We start from the raw sequence: 26,644 nt of genomic DNA on the forward strand, positions 1-26,644 counted from the left end.
ATATGTCGAAAGACAAAACTATGACAATCAATAAAGATTTCTTTCGTGACGCGTATTAATATTAAAAGTAATTGGAATTTACACAATTATTTTAACGTCATCAATTTTGCGAAATTATGTGAAGTTGTCATGGAGCTAACAACCTCTAAACAGGGTTCATGATTTAGCGATTACATTACTGTATCCGGTTTGGAAAATGGCGGGAAACAGCATTTAATAATGACAACAAAAATTAGTCAGTTGACAACTGAATTGTCAAGCTCACTTGGAATTTTTCATGGTAAGTCCTGGGACTCATCACTTTTTGAAATTCAATTTCTCAGATCTGCAGCGACATCACAACATGTAACTGACCAATCAATGATTAGCATTTGTGTTAAATGTAAACAATGTTGAGAGGTAATGCCAATAAGAATCCTCTAGATTTTCCATAGACTTCAATACAAATTAATTTATATCAAATTAATATATCGACACAAGTTGAATAATTTTACTCTTTTAATATATTTAAAGACACTCTATAATGTCTCCATTAACTTTTACAAAAATCTTCTCTGTAACTACTGGGCCAAATTTAACCAAACTTGGCCACAAGCATCATTGGGGTATCTTGTTTTAAAAATGGGCTATTCCAGAAATAATCCATACCCCCCTATAGAAGGTACATGGGGTTTGAAAAAAAATCCATGGAAAATTTTGCAAGTAGTTCAGAAAAAATTCTGGAATTTCAGGTCGGTCCTATAGAAGGCAAATAGATAAATAAAAATATTCCATGGAAAATTATGCTGTTGATTTAAAAAAAAAAATCTGGAAATCCAGAGCCAACCTATAGAAGGCAACTATCAACGTTTACAAATTCCATGGAAAATCTGGTTTATAGTTGATTTCAGTAAATCTATGGTTTGAGTTTGTATGTATACCAGTAGTTCATTTCGCAATGCTAAAGTCCAATATTGTACATAACTATGCACCAGAATGTGGTTTGGGTTTTGCTGTTTAGTCCTGTATGATATTCTTAAATTGCTAATTTTGTATCATTTGATCTCTGATGGAGAGTTAGTCCAAATAATTATGATGTCTAGGAAGGCTATCTTAAATTTTTGCTTTGACACCTTCCTGTGTTACTGCATGTTATGTGGGATAAAAAAAAGTCAAAATTGAATAAAATACTCAAAGCAGACGGCATGATTATCAGGAAAAGTGGAGAGTTGTCTTATTGGCAATTGGGAAATTATACCACATCTTTTAATTTTTTACTGAATGTATATATAGTGTGTCCATTCTGATTCATGTTGTAAGCCAGAGTAAATGTAGTTAGTACTGAACTTCAGCCTGAGATTTTTGAATTTGAATTCATTTGCAATAGGACCTAAAAAATAGTAAAATATGTACATGTGTACCTCAGCTAACATTACATTCAGGGGATATACATGTAGATGTTGATAGTGATAATACTTCAAAGAGATGCCTACTTATAACACCACATGACATGTTTGCTATTTAATTAGCTTACTGGGGCATTTCACAACTACTTAATTATTGGATAGATAATAATATTTTTACATCTTTTCTGTTACAATGCAAGTTACATGCATGTATATCAGTATATTGGTACTATAGAACTTTTACTTTTTTAAATTTTCATGAATAGGGAAACTCAATATCCAGCATGCTGTTGACTTCAAGTTACATGTTACATTGTTGTTTGAAGACAGTCAAGTGCATTAATTTTATTTGCAATAGGCTGGCAGAACTTAAATTGTGGGAAGGGAACATATAAATTAATATGTATTCTAATCTAAATACTAACTTGAGCATCAATGCTTTATTAGTCATTAATTTAAATTGTTGATAAGCAAAAAGTTTAGTAAACTATTTGTTTAAAGATTTATAAATTGATTCCATGCAAATTTTTGTAAAAAAATTGAGCATAAGTGACCTGATCCTGAGACTACTATAACGTTATAGTAGATCATGAAAAGCAGACAAAAATTTAAAATTCTGCCTTTGGAAAACTGATATATTCAAAACACAGGCACTTGTCTCATTTTTTTGTCTGGTCTTTTGTTGAAGAAGTGAGACATAGCGATCCTACATTCTGTGTCGGCCACAAATATTCACTCTGTTGTAATTGAAGATTTTGAAATTGTAATAACTTTCTTAAACTATCCTAGATTTCTACCAAACTTTGACAGAAGCTTGTTTATGATCATAAGATAGTTCCAGAAGTAAATTTTGTTAAAAAAAAATCTCGTTTTTTGTCGAGCCTGCAACTTTTGTTGCAGAAATCTCGACAAAGGGATAGTGATCCGGCGGCGGCTACGGCGGCGGCGGCGGTGTTAGCTAACTTCTTAAAAGCTTTATATTTTAGAAGGTGGAAGACCTGGATGCTTCATACTTTGTATATAGATGCCTCATGTTACGAAGTTTCTGTCAGTCACATGTCCAATGTCCTTGACCTCATTTTCATGGTTCAGTGACCACTTGAAAAATGAGGTCAATTTTTTTGTAATGTTGAATTCTCTCTTATTATAAGTAATAGGATAACTATATTTGATATGTGCATACCTTTCAAGGTCCTCATGTCTGTCAGACAGTTTTCACTTGACCTCAACCTCATTTCATGGATCAGTGAACAAGGTTAAGTTTTGGTGGTCAAGTCCATATCTCAGATACTATAAGCAGTAGGGCTAGTATATTCAGTGTATGGAAGGACTGTAAGGTGTACATGTCCAACTGGCAGGTGTCATCTGACCTTGACCTCATTTTCATGGTTCAGTGGTTATAGTTAAATTTTTGCGTTTTGGTCTGTTTTTCTCATACTATATGCAATAGGTCTACTATATTTGTTGTATGGAATGATTGTAAGGTGTACATGTCTATCGGGCAGATGTCATGTGACCGTGACCTCATTTTCATGGTTCAGTGGTCAAAGTTAAAATTTTTGTGTTTTGGTCTGTTTTTCTCATACTATATGCAATAGGTCTACTATATTTGTTGTATGGAACAATTGTAAGGTGTACATGTCTAACGGGCAGATGTCATGTGACCTTTACCTCATTTTCATGGTTCAGTGGTCAAAGTTAAGTTTTTGAGTTTTGGTCTTTTTATTTAATACTATATGCCATAGGTCAACTATATTTGGTGTATGGAAATATTTTATGATCTTTATGTTAGTCGCACAGGTTTTATTTGACCGTGACCTCATTTTCACGGTTCATTGCACAGTGTTAAGGTTTTGTGTTTTGGTCTATTTTTCTTAAACTATAAGCAATCGGTCAACTATATATATATGTTGTATAGAAGCATTGTTAGCTGTACATGTCTGCCTGGCATGGTTCATCTGACCTTGACCTCATTTTCAAGGTTCATTGGTCTATGTTTAGTTATCTTGGTTAATGTTAAGTTTATGTGACAATTGTTATAAAGCTTAGCTTTATACTTAGGACTATCAACATAATATCAACGATTAGTATAGAAGGCGAGACATTTCAGCGTGTGCACTCTTGTCTGTATTTTACTTAAAAATGGACTTAGTTTTTTCCGCCAAAGAAACATTACATTCACTCTGTGGTTGAAGTTTTTAAAATTTTAATAACTTTCTTATAGTATCGTGGATTTGTATCAAACTTGGACAGAATAAGAGCATGTTTTTGATCATAATAATACTAAAACTTTTGATTTTGTAATCAAACTTGCTTGTAGACCCATACATTGTAGTTATTATTTAGGTTTTTTTTATATTGTGAAAGAGTCATAATTTACTGCAGCTATAATGAAAATGCAAAAAAAAAACCATACTAAAAAAACAGGCAAATCAAATGAAATGACAGTAAATTTACTGGGTGTTGATATCAAATCAAGATTTGTACAACTACAATGTAGTAACAAGTCACAGTATTAGAATAAAAACAAAAACGTTTTTCACTATCTGGATTTACAGGGTTTTATTTACATACACTACAAGTATGTTTGTATTGAAATTTGGTGGGACCTAAATTTTGAGAAACCACACACCAGGACCTACTGCTTTTCATGGTTTATGAACTTTATCTATTGTTGAATCTGAATATTATATTACATGTATCTAGCCATTTAGTTGACAAACTATCAGTAATTAAAGCTTTAAAAGAAGTCCCACTGTGAACACATGGCCATTTCTGTGGACATTAATAATATACTAATTACTTATACTACATGTACATGAAGATACTTACACATGTTATAAGACAAAGGAAATAAAAACTAGGAATTATGTATCCACAATCCCTTGCTCTGTTGCAATAAATATTTAGTCTCAGGTTTAAGATTAGAAAAAAATATTTGTTTATTATTTAAATTGGTTTTTTTTCTCATTTATTTTAATCATTATAATAAATTGACCCTATTGATGATCATTACAAATTGTCTAAGTGGATTAACATGATTATATTTAATATGAATATGTTTTGATTATATACATATATATTTCATTCTTTGAAAAGTTTTTTTTTTTCTTTTAATATGAAGTCAATTAAGTTTATATCTTTGCCTTTAAATATCTGCTTTGGGAACCACTTATGCTAAAGAATGAATTTTCAAAATATGTTTGTTACGAAAACATCAAATTTGATATTTTCTATCTTTGTGAATCCAATACACAATGAAATTAATTAAAATTAAAATCTGAAAATTTGTAAAAATCAGTAAATATGGTCATATGGTTTATTTATTCATATATCTCAAAAATTTTTGTAATATCCTTAAATTTACAATTAAATAACCTTTAAATAGGAAACAAACTACCTATATTTCTTTTAATTTATGAATTCCTAACAATTTGTAAACTAAAGACATCAGTAGACAGATTGCCACTGATTTTTGTCAATCTATTTTGTGTTAACAGTTGGTCTGTAATTTCTAACATCATGTCTTATCACTATCAGTTATCTATATAAGATTCTAGTCACTGGACAACTTCCTACTGTGAAGATAGATAAACAAGCTAGTCATCTAGTGTTTAAATGATTTATCAATATAAGATGTTAATTGGGTAATGTTCTGGTTATTTGGTTGATGAAACTTTAATCTAGCATTTGTCCTTTAGGTGTATGTTTTTATGTTAACTGTTGTTTGGTTCTATACTTTTATTTGTCTGCCGTAACTGGAGATCCCAGAAGAAATTTTGACATCACAAGAAAAAAGGTCTGATGCCACAAAGGAAAAGTGATTGTTGTATGATTAAAGAGGGGGATAGGACTTTTAACAGGACTGCAAATCAGGTGTTTTTAAGCTCAAGATTTCGGGATCTATGAACTTTTTTTCTGAATTTCCGGATATCAAAATTAAAATTTATTTATATGCAGGACTTTTGGATTTCATGTTTTTAAGAATGGGATTTGTTAAAAGTTGAATCAAATTAAAAATTTGCACCGATTCAAACATGAAATAAATGAAACTGCTTAAAGACCATCATTATTCTAATAAAAAAAAATGCATCTAGGACAATCCATCAGTGCTTTTCCTTTTGAGAGCCCTATTAACATGCCAATGGTAGGATTTGAACCTTGTATAAATGACTAAGGCTAATTTGAGGGGTGGTCGGTGGGGCCCTGATCCCGAATTCCTGGGCATAAAAACATGAAATCACGAGGTGCATATTTTAACGAAATTCATATCCCAACACCCCGAAATTCGAAAAAAATATTCCCAGATCCCGTAAGGATCAATCCCGAAATCCTGAGCTTAAAAACACATGATCCAGATGTCCTGAAAAAGTGTTGCCTCACTCAGAGATACCCTACATTTTTGTAATTTCTACCCTACTTTCATTTTGACCAAATCACTACTTTTACTTAAATCACTACTTTTACTTTCAACAATAAATTTTTATGCCCCATTTATGGGCATTATGTTTTCTAGTCTGTGCGTCTGTTTGTTCATTCGTCCGTCCGCCTGTCCCGATTCAGGTTAAAGTTTTTGTCGACTGGTAGTTTTTGATGAAGTTGAATTCCATTCAACTCGAAACTTAGTAAATATGTTCCCTATGAATGTATGATATGATCTTTCTAATTTTAATGCCAAATTAGAGATTTTACCCCATTTCACAGTCCACTGAACATAGAAAATGATAGTGCCAATGTGGCATCCATATACAATGGACACATAATTTCTTGTTTCCCCATGTTTTACTTATTTCAATATATACATGTATATGCAACTGGTATATCCCCTTATATAGTAAATATTTCAAAGAAAACAGTAGACAGAATACAGAGAGTCTATATATTATAGAAGTATAATCGTAGTTTACATGTGGATAAAGGCGAAAAATAATTGTCTCTAAGGAGGTATAATAGTTGTGGTTCTTGAGATAAAAAAAAACATGATATGGAGAACGCTCTGATTGGCTTATTTATTTTTCATTTTTGTCATCTACCATACGATTGGTTGTTCTTGTGTATGTTTAAAACCGGAAGTCTTATCTATGACCAAAAGTCAGTCTGATGACGGAAACAATACCCGGACACCTTTTTTGTCGTTTTTCTCCAAAAAAAATTTAACCTGAATAATCATAAGAATGGATGACAAATGAGACTGTGCATGTTACCCATAGAACACAGAGGCATTATGATTAATTTATTGTGGAAGGAAGAGAAGCGACACACAAAATGAGGTCTTCTCGTTTAACATGTTTAATAGTGTAGATAACAGGAACCAACCTTCACCCTAACCCTAAAAAGACCCATCAAAAATATCAATTGAAATGGATGAACTTGATCAAAAAGACATTGTCTTATCGGGGCCCTTTATAGCTGACAATGCGGTTTGGGCTTTGCTCATTGTTGAAGGCCGTACGGTGACCTATAGTTGTTAATGTCTGTGTCATTTTGGTCTTTTCATCTTCTTTTTTATATTTTAACTACAAGTAAGCGTCCACTGAATGAATGAGTTTTATCCAATCATCTACATGATGTATGACCACAGGCACTTGTTTCTATCCATTGGAAGAACCACTATCTACAAAAGCGTATTAGGGACATAGAAAAAATAAAATTGGCAGTGAACTTTTTTTTCAAAGTCGAAATTTTGACTTTACAAAATCTCGAAATTTTGAGTTTAACTTGAAATTTTGACTTTTCAAATCCCGAAATTTTGACTTAAACTTGAAATTTTGACTTTCTAAAATCCTGAAATTTCGACTTATTGAAAAGTCGAAATTTTGACTTTTTTGAAACTCGAAATTTCGACTTATAAAAAGTCGAAGTTTCCATTTTAAACTCGAAATTTCGACTTTTTTAAAACTCGAAATTTCGACCTTTTTAAAACTCGAAATTTCAACTTATTTTTAAACTTAAAATTTTGACTTTTTTAAAACTCGAAATTTCGACTTATTTTAAACTCGAAATTTCAACTTATTTTTAAACTCAAAATTTCGACTTTTTAAACTTGAAACTTCGACTTATTTTAAACTCGAAATTTCAACTTATTTTAAACTCAAAATTTCAACTTTTTGTAAACTCAAAATTTCAACTTTTTTTTTAAATCGAAATTTCGACTTTGATCTCGAAATTTTGACTTTTTCTAAGTACTTTTAAAACTTTGATGTTAGTATTCAAACACAGTTATAACAATTTTAGAAGGAGTAGACATGGACGCAAATTATTAAAGCGTCATCCACACATTTTGGCAATTTATATTTTGAAATTTTATTTGTTCTTAAATTAAGATATGGATTAGTTTTAATATTGAATTCGGAAAGAACATGCATGTTGACAGAAAAAAAAAATATTTTCCCATATTCCATGTTTTAGTTCCCACGACACTGTCATAGAATCGTCAGATCTTAGAACATTAAGCATCGCAGTTTCAAAGGCCTGTTTGGTTTCCCAATAGCAAGTCACTGACTTTGCCTTGTTTAAACAATGGTAAATCAAGTAGCCAAAAATGCCATGCATATTCAGGATGACAAATGAGCTACAAGTTGACATTCTTATGACACAACTATTAACCCTTGTCTTTATATATTTATTTAGACTGTTGAATAAAAGTATTGTCCAATAAAAGTATGTCGTAATATAGGTGTGTCGGAATAACGGGATTGTCTTGATACACATATCTGAAGTCCAGACTTGAAATATATATTTGAACATGAAACATATTTTATTTATTCTTCGGCAAGAACAAGATTTCTATCTAAAATAACCTCTTTAAAATGGTTTAGTTTATTAAAATATGCTTATTAAGTTTATGATGTATATGGCTCTCCGCTTGCTGATATAAATGACTGTGAATGTGGTAATCACAAACATATAAATACTTAGGAAAAGTCGAAATTTTGAGTTTAAAACAAGTCGAAATTTTGAGTTTAAAAAAGTCGAAATTTTGAGTTTAAAAGAAGTTGAAATTTCGAGTTTAGAAAAAGCCGAAATTTCGAGTTTTAAAAAAGTCGAAATTTTGAGTTTAAAGTCGAAATTTCGACTTTTTATAAAGGCAAAATTTCGAATTAAAAAATTGTCGAAATTTCGACTTTTGGAAAAGTCGAAATTTCAAGATTTTAGAAAGTCAAAATTTCAAGATAAGAAAAGTTAAAATTTCGAGTTAAAAAAAAGTTCACTGCCAATTTTATTTTTTCTATTTCCCTGATACGCTTCCGTAACTATCAACGTATATTTACGAGCTCGTAAATATACGTTGATAGTGGTTCTTCCAATGGATAGAAACAAGTGCCTGTGTGTATGACACAATATAATCTATATCAAAACTTAAAATATGTTTCAAGGAAATGTTTTATCTGGACATTTTCTGTTGGAAGTTAAATTAGTCTGGAAATATTTATTACCACAGGATATTTTTTTTGAACTTTTAGTATTATTCTCATTTTTTTCCTGGAATAGTTTTTAGAATTTTTGAAATATTCTGGAAATTATTGGCGACTGAGAGAATATTTTCTGGAAAATCACAGTTTTTGACAGGATTTTTTTCTGGAAATCCATTACCTTCTATAGGGGGGGTATGGATTATTTCTGGAATAGCCCAATGTGACTGGTGACCAACAACCAAGTTGGCTGCAATGGCTAAAAATAGAACATAGGGGTAAAATGTAGATTTTGGCTTATAACTCTGAAACCAAAGCATTTAGAGCAAATCTGACATGTCTAATAATGTTGATCAGGTGATCATCTATCTGCCCTGAAATTTTCAGATGAATCGGACAACCTGTTGTTGGGTTGCTGCCCCTGAATTGGTAATTTTAAGACAATTTTGCTGTTTTTGATTATTATCTTGAATATTATTATAGATAGAGATAAACTGTAATCAGCAATAATGTTCAGCAAAGTAAGATCTACCATACCTGTCAACCTGTGACAATGAAAATGCAGGTCATGACCTGCATTGAAGAATGAAATCTCAGGTCATAACGCTTACAAACTTTTTCGAGCTGAATTTCAGTATTTAGGGGACATTATTCTTATAATTTAAATCAAACAGTTTCAAAAACTTGTTCTCTGAAACTACTAAAACAAATTTAATTAAATTTGTCCATAATCATCATTAGGGTATCTAGTTTAAAAAATGTGTCAGATGACCCTGCCTTCCAACCAACATGGCCAACATGGCTAAAAATAGAACATAGGGGTAAAATGTAGTTTTTGGTTTATATCTGGGACAATATCCCTAATGCGCTTTGAAATGAGGAACTCAAAAGTCACGTGTAAACAAAATATCTCTGTGTAGTGATATTTGACACATTTCTATGATAAACAAATGACTGAGCTGAACCATTTGTGTTAATTTAGAAAGTAAGGGAACACAGAATAAATGTGTAAAAACTATGGAGCCATTAAATGTGTTCAAAGTATTAAATTTTTAAAGAACTTATTGTGTCAAAAAAGGAGCCACATTGCAAAAGGATACTCGGGGTTTGCTAATTTACGGAAAAATGAATCACACTTCGTACCCCGAAAATTTAACCACATATGTAAAAATGTCTCAGCTTCGAAACAAGCCATCATACATATACAAGTTTATGATATGGGCTGAGCAACAGAAGAAAACGTTACCATTACTGCCTATGTAGAAACAATTGCGCATATTGCCCCATCTCTGACACTAAAGCATATAGAGCAAGTTTGATGGGTGACAAAAATGTTCATCAGATTAAGATTTATCTGCCCTGAAATTGTCAGACAAATCCAACAACCCGTTGTTGGGTTGCTGCCCCATGAGTTGGTAGTTTTACAGAAATTTTGCAGTTTTTTATTATCTTAGATATCATTAAAGTATCTAATAATATCTAATAATATTAATTCACCTAATTTTACATGATTTACAAAGCATCAGTAATTACAGGTGAGCGACACAGGCTCTTGAGAGCCTCTAGTTTTAATTCACTTTTAATAATAAAAAAATCCCTCTTTTCAGTTGGCAGTATAATCCATATATACAGCATGTAAGTGTTTGGAAGTCATTGCTTTTTCATTGAAGTTTACCACCAATCATCATTGATTATATTTTATAACATATTTTTCATTTCTTACAGAAGACCCCCCTGTAGGAGGTACAGATGTAGATATACAGTTACTGGAGGCAGCAAAGGCTGGGGATATGGAGCTTGTTAAAGTAGGTTTACTCACCAGATGTTGACATCAAAAGGAATTATTTAAATAATGTCATCAAACAAAGGTTCAGGTTTATTTACATGGGAATGAAAATGGGGAGTTCTTGTGATAAAAACCTGTTTTAATGGAGTTCATTATTGGTTAGGTTATTTGTTAAGGGAGCTACCATTTGATTTTCATGGGGGGGCTAGGATGAAAAATTTTGTCCTGCATTTTTTTTTAGTTGTAATCTCTGTCCTGCCTTTTTATTTTTCACTCTATTCGGTCATGCCTTTTTTTTTTTTTAGTTTATCCTGACTTTTTTTTACCTAAATTGTCATCCTGACTTTTTTTTTTGTGCAAGTGTCTCATCCTACCTTTTTTTTTTTACTCAAAATTCCTGTCCTGCCTATTTTTTTCAAATTTCATCCTAGCCCCCCCCCCCCCCCCCCATAAAAATCAAATGGTAGCTCCCTAACTTGAAATATTATGCATGATTTTGAAATATTTTTTATAAGGAATGATTTGTTTCTTTTGATCCTGGGGAATGAAAAAATACATCATTGATTGTATTTAAAACATGTTTATAGCTTGCTTTGTTACATATTTTAAGAATCTATAGATCACTCTGCTCTGTCTTTTAAAATATTATTATTTTCCAATGGTGGATCCAGAAATTTTCATAAGAGGGGGCCCACTGACTGCTTAAAAGGGGGTCTGCTTAATTCATGCTTCAGTGATTCCCTATATAATCAACCAAATTTTTTTCTCAAAAATATCATGGAAGCCATAGATTGTTGGAAATTAACACATGGCCTCGGCTGTGATATTCAAATTTTATCCTGAGCCCAAATTTTATCCTGAGCGTTAGCGAGGGATAAAATTATGAATATCACGGCCCAGGCCATGTGTAAATTTCCAACAATCTATGGCTACACATGGCCTGGGCTGTGATATTCAAATTTATCCTGAGCGTTAGCGAGGGATAAAATTACGAATATCACGGCCCAGGCCATGTGTAAATTTCCAACAATCTATGGCTTCCATGAATTATTTCGATTCTAATAGGACAAATACGGTCATTAAAATACTCAATCGAGGGTTGGTTTGGTGTGTATGTGGCTGATCTTTTTAAATAAGTTTTTTACTCCCTGTTAGTTACATCCCAGCTCCTTTGTTCTAACAGGTGTGATCTGAGCCGGATCACCCCTACCAGATCACCCCAGTTTGAGTTTCTTTGTTATGCATGCTTTCCTTTGTTCTGTAACATGTTGGCGGGAATGTCAAATCCACTATTAAACTTAATTAATTATACGGAGAAGACTATCTATCGTAATTCACGTAGAAAAATACAGTGTATATGCTGGGATTCGAACTCAAGACCTTTAGCATATCAAGCCACGACACATACCACTACACCAGGACGACTGGATATGAACTAACAGTTATTTAACATACTCAAAGAAAGCAAGATCTTTTTAAAAGTTCGGCGAGTTGGCAGTTCTATATTCATTGGGGTTTAAACCTTTTACGTTAATAAGTGAGTGGTCAGACTGATTGTTCAATTTGATTTTACACTTTTTCAAAAGTGGGGCGAGTCGGTAAACAAGAGTGGGGCGATTGTTTTGTAAAGTGGCGATATATTATGGGCCGATTGGCAAGTGGGGCGAGTTGACATTGTTTGATATCTACTCATTGTGTTTGGGGGTCATAACGGGTATACATCATATAGTAATATATAAAGTATATTTTAATGGTTGTGTGGCGTTCTAAACTAGATTTTATGAATTATAAATGTTTTATTCGTCTAATCTGAAACCGCTGGGATGTAAAATAGTTATCCCACTCGGACTTGGTGTGTCAGTGTTAGATCACCCTCTGGCCTCAGGCCATCAGGGTGATCTTACACTGACACACCACGTCCTTGTAGGATAACTTAAATAAAGCTCAAATATCTTAATAAATCCATAGCTTGCATGGGTAATTTCGTGAATAACCGCTAGAAAAAAAAATGTTTAATTCTTCTAATTCTCAAATCCCAAATTTGCCATTTTTAATTTACATGATTTTCTCGTAAGCTTCCGTCAAATTCAAAGTTGACATTTCGTAACTAAGGAGCCGCCATGTTGACTTGCTGAAATTAGCAAATATGCAAATAATTCAATAGAATAGAAAATAAAACAAAACCTACCTCAAAAATCAGTTTTAATACAATATCATACGAATTTCGATGGTTCACGTAACAGAAAACTTTCAACTTTAGTGGTTTCATTTGTATGACGTCATGTTTCGAAATGAATTAAATATTTTAAAAAAATTAATAGACTTTCGCGGAATTTTATTTTATTTTTATTTTGTTGATTTCTCCGAGCTCTTGTGCATTACTTCTTTTTATTATGCATCCGAATAAGAATAACAGTACTATTTATTTTGTCTTTTTTTAATTGCACTTTTTAAAACAATAAAATCGGCAAAGGGTCTGCAAATAGGTTCCAATACATGTAGATTTACATGGGAAGTATATTGTAACAGCCATTATTATGTACATGTATGTCTCTGAGTCTGCACTAAGTATAGATATATCGAGAATTTTATCACAGTGTTGTGTACAAAGCGAAAGAAGCACGTCATATTAGAATAAGAAGTTAAATCACACACAATTTTTTTTTTAGAAATTAATATCAGCTCACCCACACTCAGTGAACTGTCGAGACCTGAAATTGAATGGAAGACATTCAACACCTTTACATGTGGCCGCTGGATATAACAGAGTTACTGTGGTTGACTTTTTACTAACGCATGGTGCTGACGTGCATGCTAAAGACAAAGGGTAATTATATTTACACAAATTTACTAGATTAGTGCTGTGCAACAGAAATTTCAAGGTAAGCTTTCATTAGGTCATTGTTGAAAAGGACCTCACATTATACATTAGACTGAATGGTGTTTTGAGTTTATATTGACAATTTGTAATTTGTTGAACTCAGAATAAGTTGTTAATCAAATTCAACATCCACCAAATTAAATACAAACTGAATAGTTATTAACTCAAGTACTTGCTTTCTACAATATTTAAATGGATATTTGAACTTATATTTTTATCTTTCAGAGGACTGGTTCCTTTACACAATGCCTGTAGTTATGGACACTATGAAGTAACAGAACTATTGATAAAGGTTAATTTAGAGATTCAGGGCTCACACTACTTCAGAATTATAGGGAGAAGTGACTTGTCTTTTTGAAACTGATAGGGAGAAGTGGTGAGATTTGAAAGAGAAGTGATCATTCGCGCGGTGCGCTACAATGTTTGGATTTTACTATAGTATAAAGGGTTATATGTAAATAATGTTCTTTTATGTTCTTATCTGAGTAAACAATTAAAGTAACATTTCAAATTAAAATTTTGTTTTTAGTTTTACTAAGGTTCTTGTGAGAAACTACCAACTAAATATTTAATATCTAGCATTAAAAAAATATTTTTTTATTTTAAAAAATGTAAAGAAATTATGTTATATCAATTACAATTTAATTCAAATCTATCTTGTGTATGAAATTCAGTGTTTCTCATCAAAAAATATAAAAGTTATAAGCTGGGCCATAATATAATTAATTGTCTCAGAGTTAAGCAACTTTGAAACAATCCATAAAAAATATAGGGAATTATATACACCAATCAATGAGATGTAACCAAAAGTCTCTTAATGTGTGTGGAATACGTAATTTTTCCCTTTGGCATCAATATTGTTCTGTCAGCTGTTCCATCCGTGCGTCCGTAGTAATTATTGTAAAAGTACGGATTTCGGTCATAGCTTGTCCGATTCAGATCCGTAGTTTAGAAATCGGTCAATGGCGGACGAATGCAAGAAAATTTACAAAAATAAACGATGTTTGACAAGTTATTTGGAAAGGAACATGACATTTTTAATGCAATAAATGGATTAAACATTTACTGGAGGCAACTTTTATCACGTTTAAATGAAGTAACAAACTTATTTTGCCGCCGAAATTTAGGTTAATGTACGTTTTCGAGTAACAGGCACCGGAACTTACGGAAATGCACGAAGTGATAAAAAGTATTTTTATCAAATAACCTGCAACACACTGCAAAGACAATGCTTCAACCTCTTTTCTTAAGATAATGAATCATTTATGTCTAAATTTCTTTCATTATCAATAAAAAATTGATGTTTCATCAACTTGGTAAAAATTGAAAATGTCCGATGACGGAAGCGACTGAAAGCGAGTATCGTCAAGAACAGGGCGACTTGTTGTCGCTTTTGGGGGTTGGGGAAAGCGAAGTGACGGTCGGGAAAGCGACTTCTTCGCCCAAGTCGCCTGGTTGCGTGAGCCCTGGAGATTTGAACAACTGATGCATTGCCTACTTTAGGAAAATTAGTTGGAGAAGAAAAGTGATACTGTTATACTAGAAAGTTACCAATATAAGAAATAACTTTAGTGTACATAAAACATATATAACTACTGGCATAGCATAGACAAATGTGTAAGGTGATAAGACAAACGCTTTTGTGATACTTTGTAGTAGCTGGCTGTTTTTCTATCATATCAGTTGAAATTGATAACATTCAAACATTCTGTTTGTTTCATCGTTACATTTAAACCTTGACTTGACATTTTATTGTGACATACCACTATGACAAGTTTTTGTAATGGATTATACTGCCATGTTATAATAGTGGGAATCCTTAAATCCACCATTTTATTACAGTTCTCTATTAACAAAATAAAGAATTTCTTGGTTAAATATCATGGGAATTGAGCATTAGGGGGTTACAGCAATGTGTTTATTTAAACATTTAATAAAATTGAGAAAGGAAATGAGGAATGTGTCAAAGCGACAACAACCCGACCATAGAGCAGACAACAGCCGAAATATACATTTGTAAATATTGTAGTTGAGTAGTTTTAAATCAAAACTGATAGTTCAAGTTGAATTTTCTGGGAAAGCTTTGATTTAAGTTTTTATTTTCATGCACTGATATTGCCATTAGATGGTTGCATTGATACTTTGTATTTTCAGCATGGAGCAGATGTAAATGTTGCAGATCTATGGAAGTTTACTCCTCTACATGAAGCTGCTGCTAAAGGGAAATTGGAAATATGTAAATTATTGGTGAAGGTATTATACACATTTAAAACAGCAAGGGTCAACATACATTCATACATTTGCATAGAAGGCAAATTGAAATTTAAATCAACTAATAAATATAATCTTCTTTAATGTTTGTAGAGTCAAAATGAAAAAGGAAAACAAAATATTGGTCCAATTGTTGAATATATGACTGCTTTACTTTAAAGTTGCAAAATTTCTTCTTGGTCATCAGACATGTACTATTTAACCCTCTTTGGACCGTTTTTTTTTTTTTTTTTTACAGAATAACACATTCTAACAAAAATAGCATAGTTGGAATGGAATGGCTGGTAATAAGAATACTATTATTTCAACCTTTTATTTGGAAAAAGCAAAATGTTCAAATATTATTCATTTGGTACTAAGTTTATTTCCTTGGTAATTGTATACCACAAATTAAAGTGTTTATTTAAAAAAAAATCTTTATAGTTGTATAAAAAATAAATTGTAAAAGACCACAAAATCAAGTTTCCAGGAAAATGCGCAAATTTTCTAAAAACAAAGATAAATTCACAGAAGGTCTTAAATGTTTTAAATTTGCTTTCAGCATGGAGCAGATGCAACCAAAAAGAATAAGGATGGAAACACACCCTTGGACCTTGTCAAAGAAGGTGATCATGATGAAGCTGATTTACTTAGAAGTGATGCTGCATTATCAGAAGCTGCCCAAAAAGGAAACTTATCTCGAGAACAGAAATTATCAACACAAGAAAATATCAATTGTAGAGATAATCAAGGGAGAAATTCTACTCCACTGCATTTAGTAGGTAATACACTGAAATATCAGAGCTCCAGATAAGAATTCACAATTGGGGTTTTTACCCACCATTTTATTATGTAATTGAGTGAAATGTTTTTTTCAATTGCATTATTAATTCCAAATCACCCTTCAAGCCAATATCAAATTGGGTTTTTAACCACCAAGCTCCTTCATATATTGGGTTTTTTCATCAACAAGATATTGAATTTTGGCATGTTATAATGTCATTATATCAAACCGAGATGCTCATCCATCTTAAAAATGTATCTTTCATTGTATAAGTGATAGCTGTTTAATTTGATTTATTTATACGCTATCAAGCAATTGAATATCAGATAATTTGTGTCTGGGTTCAACCGTTCTGCCAGTTTTGTATTTTCTAAGAACTTATATAAACTGATGTCACTAGTGGGACAGTAACTAATTATCTTTCTAGAAAACGAATATGTGTGTTCACTAATCAACTAAAATGAAAGGGGGAATGTATGATGTGTATATAATCTTTTAAAACTTAAAAAGTTTTTGTTTTATTTTGTTTAAATACATAAATTTGGAATTAGTTGTCCCTTATAAGATCTTGTTTCCGATGCTTTTTAACTACATCCTTGATTTGGCCTTTCACTGTTCCAATAGACCACTTTCGAATTTGTCCGTCACAGGAAAATCTTGTCAATTATGACGTCATTTACAAGATAGAGGGGATCGCCTGTATCCCTAATTCGTTCAATATAGCATCATAGTTTTCCTACCGATTGCTCAGCATGGGAACGGAAGTGACGATGCCCCTAACTGCATAGATGATGTTCACTAAAACCAGAGTTTTTGAAGGAAATGCATTGAAGTTAAAAGTTGTCTATTGTATGATGTTGATTGTTCATGGCATGCATTTATGTTTGAAACAGCTGAGCAATAATAATGTGACAAAGTCCCCTATAACAGTAGAAAAATCCATAAAAAAAAAAGAATTAAAAAGTATAATTTTCCAATGTACTTATGAACTCAAAATCTTTAACTTTTTTTTTTAACTTTTTGATTTTCCCGCATTTGAGCAGAAATCTCTTTCTTACTTCCGATCTTGTTTTTCATTAGACTTGAGTAACAACAGAGCCAACATCAGAAACATTACGGTATTTCCGTTTCATTTTGAACATTAAAATATGTTAAAATAAAAAAAATGTAAATTAAAAACAAATTGTTCAAAGAACAATTGAAGGTCTTTCCACAAGTACAGATCTATTTTATTATCAAAATATTAAAAATCAATCTAAAATGTCAGTTCCTATGACTTTATAATGTATAAATATGAATTTAAAGCAAAGGTCAAAATCTAGAACGTCCTATTAACCTTTGACCTTGACCTCAATTTCAAGGTCACCAACCAAGGACCTCAAATAAAAAGACCCTAGGTCTGTAATATGTATGGTTAATGAGTTATATCACTTTAGGCATGATTTTAAATATAAGATGGGCGAAAACTCTCATTTATTGTTTACGCACCCTTCCAACCAAAATTTATAAGGCCGTTTTTATTTAATAAGTTGGTTTACGGACATCAGCCCAAAAAACTTAGGGTAGGAGGAGGGAAAAAAATAAATTTAAACTAGATCTTTCCAGTTTTTTTTTTTTTACTTGGTTTACGGATATCAGCAGGGCTCACACTTTTTCAGAATTATAGGGAGAAGTGACTTTTCTTTTTGAAACTGATAGGGAGAAGTGGTGAGATTTGAAAGAGAAGTGCTCATTCGCTTGGTGCCCTACAATGTTTGGATTTTACTATAGTATAAAGGGTCATATGTTAAATAATGTTCTTTTTATATTGTTCAATTCATATCTGAGTATACAATTAAAGTAACATTTCAAATTAAAAGTTTTACTTAGGTTCTTGTGAGAAACTTCCAACTAAATATTTAATATCTAGCACTAAAAAAAAATTTTTTTTATTTTGAAAAATGTAAAGAAATTATAATATATCAATTACAATTTAATTCAAAACTATCTTAAGTATGAAATTCAGTGTCTCTCATAAAAAAATATATAATTTAAGCTGGGCCATAATATATTGATATTAGCTAGTGTAATAGTCTCAGAGTTAAGCAACTTTAATAAAGTTTGAAACAAATTCAATACATAAAAAATATAGGGAATTATATACACCAATCAATTAGATGTAACTAAAAGTCTCTTAATGCATGTGAAATACGTAATTTTTTCCTTTGTGGTCAATATTCGTCTGTCAGCTGTTCCATCCGTGCGTCCGTAATAATTATTGTAAAAGTACGGATTTCGGTTTAGCTGGTCCGGTTCAGATCCGTAGTTTAGGAATCGGTAAATGGCGAACGAATGCAAGAAAATTTACAAAAATAAACGATGTTTGACAAGTTATTTGGAAAGGAACATGACGTTTTTAATGCAATAAATGGATTAAACATTTACTAGAGGCAACTTTTATCACGTTTAAATGAAGTAACAAACTTATTTTACCGCCGAAATTTAGGTTGATGTACGTTTTCGAGTAACAAGCACCGGAACTTGCAAAAATGTTCGAGGTGATAAAAAGTTGTATTTTTTATCAAATAAACTGCTACACACTGCAAATACAATGCTTCAGCCTCTTTTCTTAAGATAATGCACCGTTTATGTCTTAATTTCTTTAATTATCAATAAAAAAAATGATGTTTCATCAACTTGGTAAAAATTGAAAATGTCCGATGACGGAAGCGACTGAAAGCGAGTATCGTCAAGAAGAGGGCGACTTGTTTTCGCTTTTGGGTGTCGGGGAAAGCTTACCAGTCACGTTTCCGGTGCACTGGTTAATGATTTTTTAATGCAGTAATAGGAACCAGAATACGAAACGTAAACACAAAAATTCCGTTTAAAATTTTCTTAGTAAATCGAGAAATATGAGGTCGGCGGAAATAATTTTTAAGGACAAATGTGCGTTTATTTTTATTTGAATTAGCGAAAATTCGGGTCGGCGGATCCGTAAACCAACTTATTTAATAAAAACGGCCTAAGTTACAACATGTCGCAACTCACAATTTAGTAAAAATAATTTGTCAATATCTTTCACGGTTGTTGAAAATAAGAGAAAATAAGCCAAAATCAAAATTTAGAATATGACCTTGACCTTTGACTTTGACCTTATTTTCATTTTTTTGGACCAAGGAACTTAAATCCAAAGACCCTAGGCCTATATCACTGATGGTTTACCAGTTAGAAACGCATATCACTTATATCAAATGCATAAGGGGAAATAACTCTCATATGGAGTCTCCGGATAGCTTCGGTCCAAATGAATATCCTAATCCTGAAGAAGTAACGAGCAATTTGGTAAAATAAATTTGTCGTAATCTTTTACGGTTGCGAAGGAGTAGTGGCCACAAGAAAAACAGTGTTCGGGGAGATAACTCATACAACGTAAAGTATTTTGTTACGCGGTTGTAAATTTTTAAAGTGTATAAACTATACGATATCATATTCCAAATATCTAAGCGACAACTTATTAAACAACAATACTACGCAAGAAAAAAATTAGGCGGAAGAAAAAAAAAAATAATTAAAAACCAATTGTTCAAAGAACAATTGAAGGTCTTTCCACAAGTAAAAATCTATTTTATTATCAAAATATTAAAAATCAATCTAAAATGTCAGTTCCTATGACTTTATAATGTATAAATATGAATTTAAAGCAAAGGTCAAAATCTAGAACGTCCTATTAACCTTTGACCTTGACCTGAATTTCAAGGTCACCAATCAAGGACCTCAAATAAAAAGACCCTAGGTCTGTAATATGTATGGTTAATGAGTTATATCACTTTAGGCATGATTTTAAATATAAGATGGGCGAAAACTCTCATTTATTGTTTACGCACCCTTCCAACCAAAATTTATAAGTTACAACATGTCGCAACTCACAATTTAGTAAAAATAATTTCTCAATATCTTTCACGGTTTTTGAAAATAAGAGAAAATAAGCCAAAATCAAAATTTAGAATATGACCTTGACCTTTGACCTTGACCTTATTTTCATTTTTTTGGACCAAGGAACTTAAATCCAAAGACCCTAGGCCTATATCACTGATGGTTTACCAGTTAGAAACGCATATCACTTATATCAAATGCATAAGGGGAAATAACTCTCATATGGAGTCTCCGGATAGCTTCGGTCCAAATGAATACCCTAATCCTGAAGAAGTAACGAGTAATTTGGTAAAATAAATTTGTCGTAATCTTTTATGGTTGCGAAGGAGTAGTGGCCACAAGAAAAACAGTGTTTGGGGAGATAACTCATACAACGTAAAGTATTTTGTTACGCGGTTGTAAATTTTTAAAGCGTATAAACTATACGATATCATATTCCAAATATCTAAGCGACAACTTATTAAACAACAATACTACGCAAGAAAAAAATTAGGCGGAAGAAAAAAAAAAATAATTAAAAACCAATTGTTCAGAGAACAATTGTAGGTCTTTCCATTAGAAAAGATCTATTTTGATATTGAAATATGAAAAATCAGTTTAAAATGTTAGTTTCTATGGCTTTATGATGTATTTATATGAATTTAAAGCAAAGGTCAAAATCTAGAACGTCATATTAACCTCTGACCTTGACCTCAATTTCAAGGTCACAAACCAAGGACCTTAAATCAAAAGACCCTAGGTCTTTAATATGTTTGGTTAATGAGTAATATCACTTTACGCTTAATTCTAAATGTAAGATGGGCAAAAACTCCCGGCCCATTTATTGGCTGCGCACCCTTTCAACCAAAATATACAAGTAAGGACATGTTGCAACTAACAATTTATGAAAAATTATTTGTCGAAATGTCATACAGTATTTGAAAATAAGTGACAATAAGCCAAAATCAAAATTTAGAATATGACCTTGACCTTTGACCTTGACCTCATTTTCATTTTTTGGGACCAAGTACCTCATATCTGAAGACCCTAGGTCTTTATCACTTATGGTTTACCATTTAGAAATGCATATCACTTAATTTAATGGAAAAGGGGGAATAACTCTCATATGGAGTCTCTGTAAAGCTTTGGTCCAAAAAAATATCCTAATCCTGATGATGTAAGGAGCAATTAGGTAAAATAATTTTGTCGTAATCTTTTACGGTTGCGAAGGAGTAGTGGCCACAAGAAAAACAGTGTTTGGGGAGATAACTCTTACAACGTAAAGTATTTTGTTACGCGGTTGTAAATTTTTAAAGCGTATAAACTATACAATATCATATTTCAAATATCTAAGCGACATCTTATGAAACAACAAAACTACGCAAGAAAAAAATTTAGGCGGAAGAAGAAAAATAATAATAATCAGAACAAAATCAATAGGTCTTTCCACGGAAAAGTGGAAAGACCTAATAATAATCATAACAAAACCTATAGGTCTTTCCACGGAAAGGTGGAAAGACCTAATAATAATAATTAAAAACCAATTGTTCAGAGAACAATTGAAGGTCTTTCCACTAGTAAAGATCTATTTTGATATTGAAATATAAAAAATCAGTTTAAAATGTTAGTTCCTATGGCTTTATGATGTATTTATATGAATTTAAAGCAAAGGTCAAAATCTAGAACGTCATATTAACCTATGATCTTGACCTCAATTTCAAGGTCACAAACCAAATACCTTAAATCAAAAGACCCTAGGTCTTTAATATGTTTGGTTTATGAGTAATATCACTTTACGCGTAATTCTAAATGTAAGTTGACAAAAACTCCCATTTATTGTCTGCGCACCCTTTCAACCGAAATATACAAGTAAGGACATGTCGCAACTAACAATTTATGAAAAATTATTTGTCGATATGTCATAAGGTATTTGAAAATAAATGAAAATAAGCCAAAATCAAATTAAGAATATGACCTTGACCTCATTTTCATTTTTTTGGACCAAGGACCTCAAATCTGAAGACACCAGGTCTCTCTCTATCACTTATGGCTTACCAGTTGAAAATGCATATCGCTTGAATCAAATGCATAAGGGAAATAACTCTCATATGGAGTCTCCAGATAGTTTTGGTCCAAATGAATATCCTAATCCTGAAGAAGTAACGAGCAATTTGGTAAAATAAATTTGTCGTAATCTTTTACGGTTGCGAAGGAGTAGTGGCCACAAGAAAAACAGTGTTCGGGGAGATAACTCATACAACGAAAAATATTTTGTTACGCGGTTGTAAATTTTTAAAGCGTATAATCTATACGATATCATATTCCAAATATCTAAGCGACAACTTATTAAACAACAATACTACGCAAGAAAAAAAATTGGGCGGAAGAAAAAAAAAATAATAATAATAATAATTAAAAACCAAAAACCAATTGTTCAGAGAACAATTGAAGGTCTTTCCATCAGTTAAAATATTAAAAATCAGTCTAAAAATGTCAGTTCCTATGGCTTTATGATGTCTTAATATGAATTTAAAGCAAAGGTCAAAATCTAGAACGTCCTATTAACCTTTGACCTTGACCTCAATTTCAAGGTCACAAACCAGGTACATCGAATCAAAAGACCATAGGTCTTAAATATGTATGGTTAATGAGTAATATCACTTTACGCATAATTCTAAATATAAGAGGGGCGAAAACTCCCCTTTATTGTCTACGCACCCTTTCAACCAAAATTTATAAGTTACTACATGTCCCAACTAACAATTTTGTAAAAATAATTTGTCAATATCTTTCATGGTTGTTGAAAATAAGAGAAAATAAGCCAAAATCAAAATTTAGAATATGACCTTGACCTTTGACCTTGACCTTATTTTCATTTTTTTGGACTAAGGAACTTAAATCCAAAGACCCTAGGCCTATATCACTGATGGTTTCCCAGTTAGAAATGCATATCACTTATATCAAATGCATAAGGGGAAATAACTCTCATATGGAGTCTCCGAATAGCTTCAGTCCAAATGAATATCCTAATTCTGAAGAAGTAATGAGCAATTTGGTAAAATAAATTTGCCGTAATCTTTTACGGTTGCGAAGGAGTAGTGGCCACAAGAAAAACAGTGTTTGGGGAGATAACTCTTACAACGTAAAGTATTTTGTTACGCAGTTGTAAATTTTTAAAGCGTATAAACTATACGACATCATATTCCAAATATCTAAGCGACATCTTTTGAAACATCAATACTACGCAAGAAAAACTTTAGGCGGAAGAAAAAAAAAAAAAAAAAAAATAGTCAGAACAAATTCAATAGGTCTTTCCACAAGTAAAGGTCTATTTAATTATCAAAATATTAAAAATCAATCTAAAATGTCAGTTCCTATGACTTTATGATGTATAAATATGAATTTAAAGCAAAGGTCAAAATCTAGAACGTCCTATAAACCTTTGACCTTGACCTCAATTTCAAGGTCACCAACCAAGGACCTCAAATAAAAAGACCCTAGGTCTGTAATATGTATGGTTAATAAGTTATATCACTTTAGGCATGATTTTAAATATAAGATGGGCGAAAACTCTCATTTATTGTTTACGCACCCTTCCAACCAAAATTTATAAGTTACAACATGTCGCAACTAACAATTTAGTAAAAATAATTTATCGATATCTTTTAAGGTTTTTGAAAATAAGGGAAAATTAGCCAAAATCAAAATTTAGAATATGACCTTGACCTTTGACCTTGACCTGATTTTCATTTTTTTGGACCAAGGACCTCAAATCTAAAGACCCTTGGTATCTATCACTTATGGTTTACCATTTAGAAATGCATATCACTTAATTCAAATGAAAATGGGGAATAACTCTCATATGGAGTCTCCGTAAAGCTTTGGTCCAAATGAATATCCTAATCCTTAAGATGTAACGAGAAATTTGGTAAAATAAATTTGTCGTAATCTTTTACGGTTGCAAAGGAGTAGTGGCCACAAGAAAAACAGTGTTTGGGGAGAGAACTCTTACAAGGTTAAGTATTTTGTTACGCGGTTGTCATTTTTTAAAGCGTATTAACTATACGATATCATATTCCAAATATCTTAAGTGACATCTTTTGAAAGAACAAAACTACGCAAGAAAAAAATTTAGGCGGAAGAAGAAAAATAATAATTAAGAACCAATTGTTCAGAGAACAATTGTAGGTCTTTCCACTAGTAAAGATCTATTTTGATATTGAAATATGAAAAATCAGTTTAAAATGTTAGTTCCTATGGCTTTATGATGTATTTATATGAATTTAAAGCAAAGGTCAAAATCTAGAACGTCATATTAACCTATGATCTTGACCTCAATTTCAAGGTCACAAACCAAATACCTTAAATCCAAAGACCCTTGGTCTTTAATATGTTTGGTTTATGAGTAATATCACTTTACGCGTAATTCTAAATGTAAGTTGACAAAAACTCCCATTTATTGTCTGCGCACCCTTTCAACCGAAATATACAAGTAAGGACATGTCGCAACTAACAATTTATGAAAAATTATTTGTCGATATGTCATAAGGTATTTGAAAATAAATGAAAATAAGCCAAAATCAAATTTAGAATATGACCTTGACCTTTGACCTTGACCTCATTTTCATTTTTTTGGACCAAGGACCTCAAATCTGAAGACACCAGGTCTCTCTCTATCACTTATGGCTTACCAGTTGAAAATGCATATCGCTTGAATCAAATGCATAAGGGGAAATAACTCTCATATGGAGTCTCCAGATAGTTTTGGTCCAAATGAATATCCTAATCCTGAAGAAGTAACGAGCAATTTGGTAAAATAAATTTGTCGTAATCTTTTACGGTTGCGAAGGAGTAGTGGCCACAAGAAAAACAGTGTTTGGGGAGATAACTCTTACAACATAAAGTATTTTGTTACGCAGTTGTAAATTTTTAAAGCGTATAAACTATACGACATCATATTCCAAATATCTAAGCGACATCTTTTGAAACATCAATACTATGCAAGAAAAAAATTTAGGCAGAAGAAAAAAAAAAAAAAAAAAATAATTAAAAACCAATTGTTCAAAGAACAATTGAAGGTCTTTCCACAAGTAAAGATCTATTTTATTATCAAAATATTAAAAATCAATCTAGAATGTCAGTTCCTATGATTTTATAATGTATAAATATGAATTTAAAGCAAAGGTCAAAATCTAGAACGTCCTATTAACCTTTGACCTTGACCTCAATTTCAAGGTCACCAACCAAGGACCTCAAATAAAAAGACCCTAGGTCTGTAATATGTATGGTTAATGAGTTATATCACTTAAGGCATGATTTTAAATATAAGATTGACGAAAACTCTCATTTATTGTTTACGCACCCTTCCAACCAAAATTTATAAGTTACAACATGTCGCAACTCACAATTTAGTAAAAATAATTTGTCAATATCTTTCACGGTTGTTGAAAATAAGAGAAAATAAGCCAAAATCAAAATTTAGAATATGACCTTGACCTTTGACCTTGACCTTATTTTCATTTTTTTGGACCAAGGAACTTAAATCCAAAGACCCTAGGCCTATATCACTAATGGTTTACCAGTTAGAAACGCATATCACTTATATCAAATGCATAAGGGGAAATAACTCTCATATGGAGTCTCCAGATAGCTTCGGTCCAAATGAATATCCTAATCCTGAAGAAATAACGAGCAATTTGGTAAAATAAATTTGTCGTAATCTTTTACGGTTGCGAAGGAGTAGTGGCCACAAGAAAAACAGTGTTTGGGGAGATAACTCTTACAACGTAAAGTATTTTGTTACGCAGTTGTAAATTTTTAAAGCGTATAAACTATACGACATCATATTCCAAATATCTAAGTGACATCTTTTGAAACATCAATACTACGCAAGAAAAAACTTTAGGCGGAAGAAAAAAAAAAAAAAAAAAAATAATAATCAGAACAAATTCAATAGGTCTTTCCACGGAAAGGTGGAAAGACCTAATAATCAGAACAAATTCAATAGGTCTTTCCACGGAAAGGTGGAAAGACCTAATAATAATTAAAAACCAATTGTTCAGAGAACAATTGTAGGTCTTTCCACTAGTAAAGATCTATTTTGATATTGAAATATGAAAAATCAGTTTAAAATGTTATTTCCTATGGCTTTATGATGTATTTATATGAATTTAAAGCAAAGGTCAAAATCTAGAACGTCATATTAACCTATGACCTTGACCTCAATTTCAAGTTCACAAACCAAGGACCTTAAAT

General features: G+C 31.8%; 1 protein-coding gene across 2 annotated transcripts in view; it reads left to right on the top strand.

The window, feature by feature from the left end:
- The first annotated feature begins 132 nt into the window (after positions 1 to 132).
- LOC143073080 (poly [ADP-ribose] polymerase tankyrase-1-like) overlaps positions 133 to 26,644 on the top strand; it is a 30,420-nt gene continuing 3,908 nt past the window's right edge. The window contains exons 1-6 of one of the 2 annotated variants that reach the window (XM_076248346.1): positions 133 to 280; positions 10,523 to 10,602; positions 13,253 to 13,410; positions 13,690 to 13,756; positions 15,619 to 15,717; positions 16,277 to 16,496. In XM_076248346.1, coding sequence (XP_076104461.1) covers positions 220 to 280; positions 10,523 to 10,602; positions 13,253 to 13,410; positions 13,690 to 13,756; positions 15,619 to 15,717; positions 16,277 to 16,496 — 685 coding nt within the window. In that variant the 5' untranslated portion in view covers positions 133 to 219. Of the gene's footprint in view, positions 400 to 10,522; positions 10,603 to 13,252; positions 13,411 to 13,689; positions 13,757 to 15,618; positions 15,718 to 16,276; positions 16,497 to 26,644 lie in introns of both variants that reach the window. The other variant, XM_076248355.1, reaches the window with a different exon arrangement.

The sequence above is a fragment of the Mytilus galloprovincialis genome, chromosome 1 (assembly GCF_965363235.1).
Source record: "Mytilus galloprovincialis chromosome 1, xbMytGall1.hap1.1, whole genome shotgun sequence".
In the NCBI taxonomy this organism is placed as follows: Eukaryota; Metazoa; Mollusca; class Bivalvia; order Mytilida; family Mytilidae; genus Mytilus; species Mytilus galloprovincialis.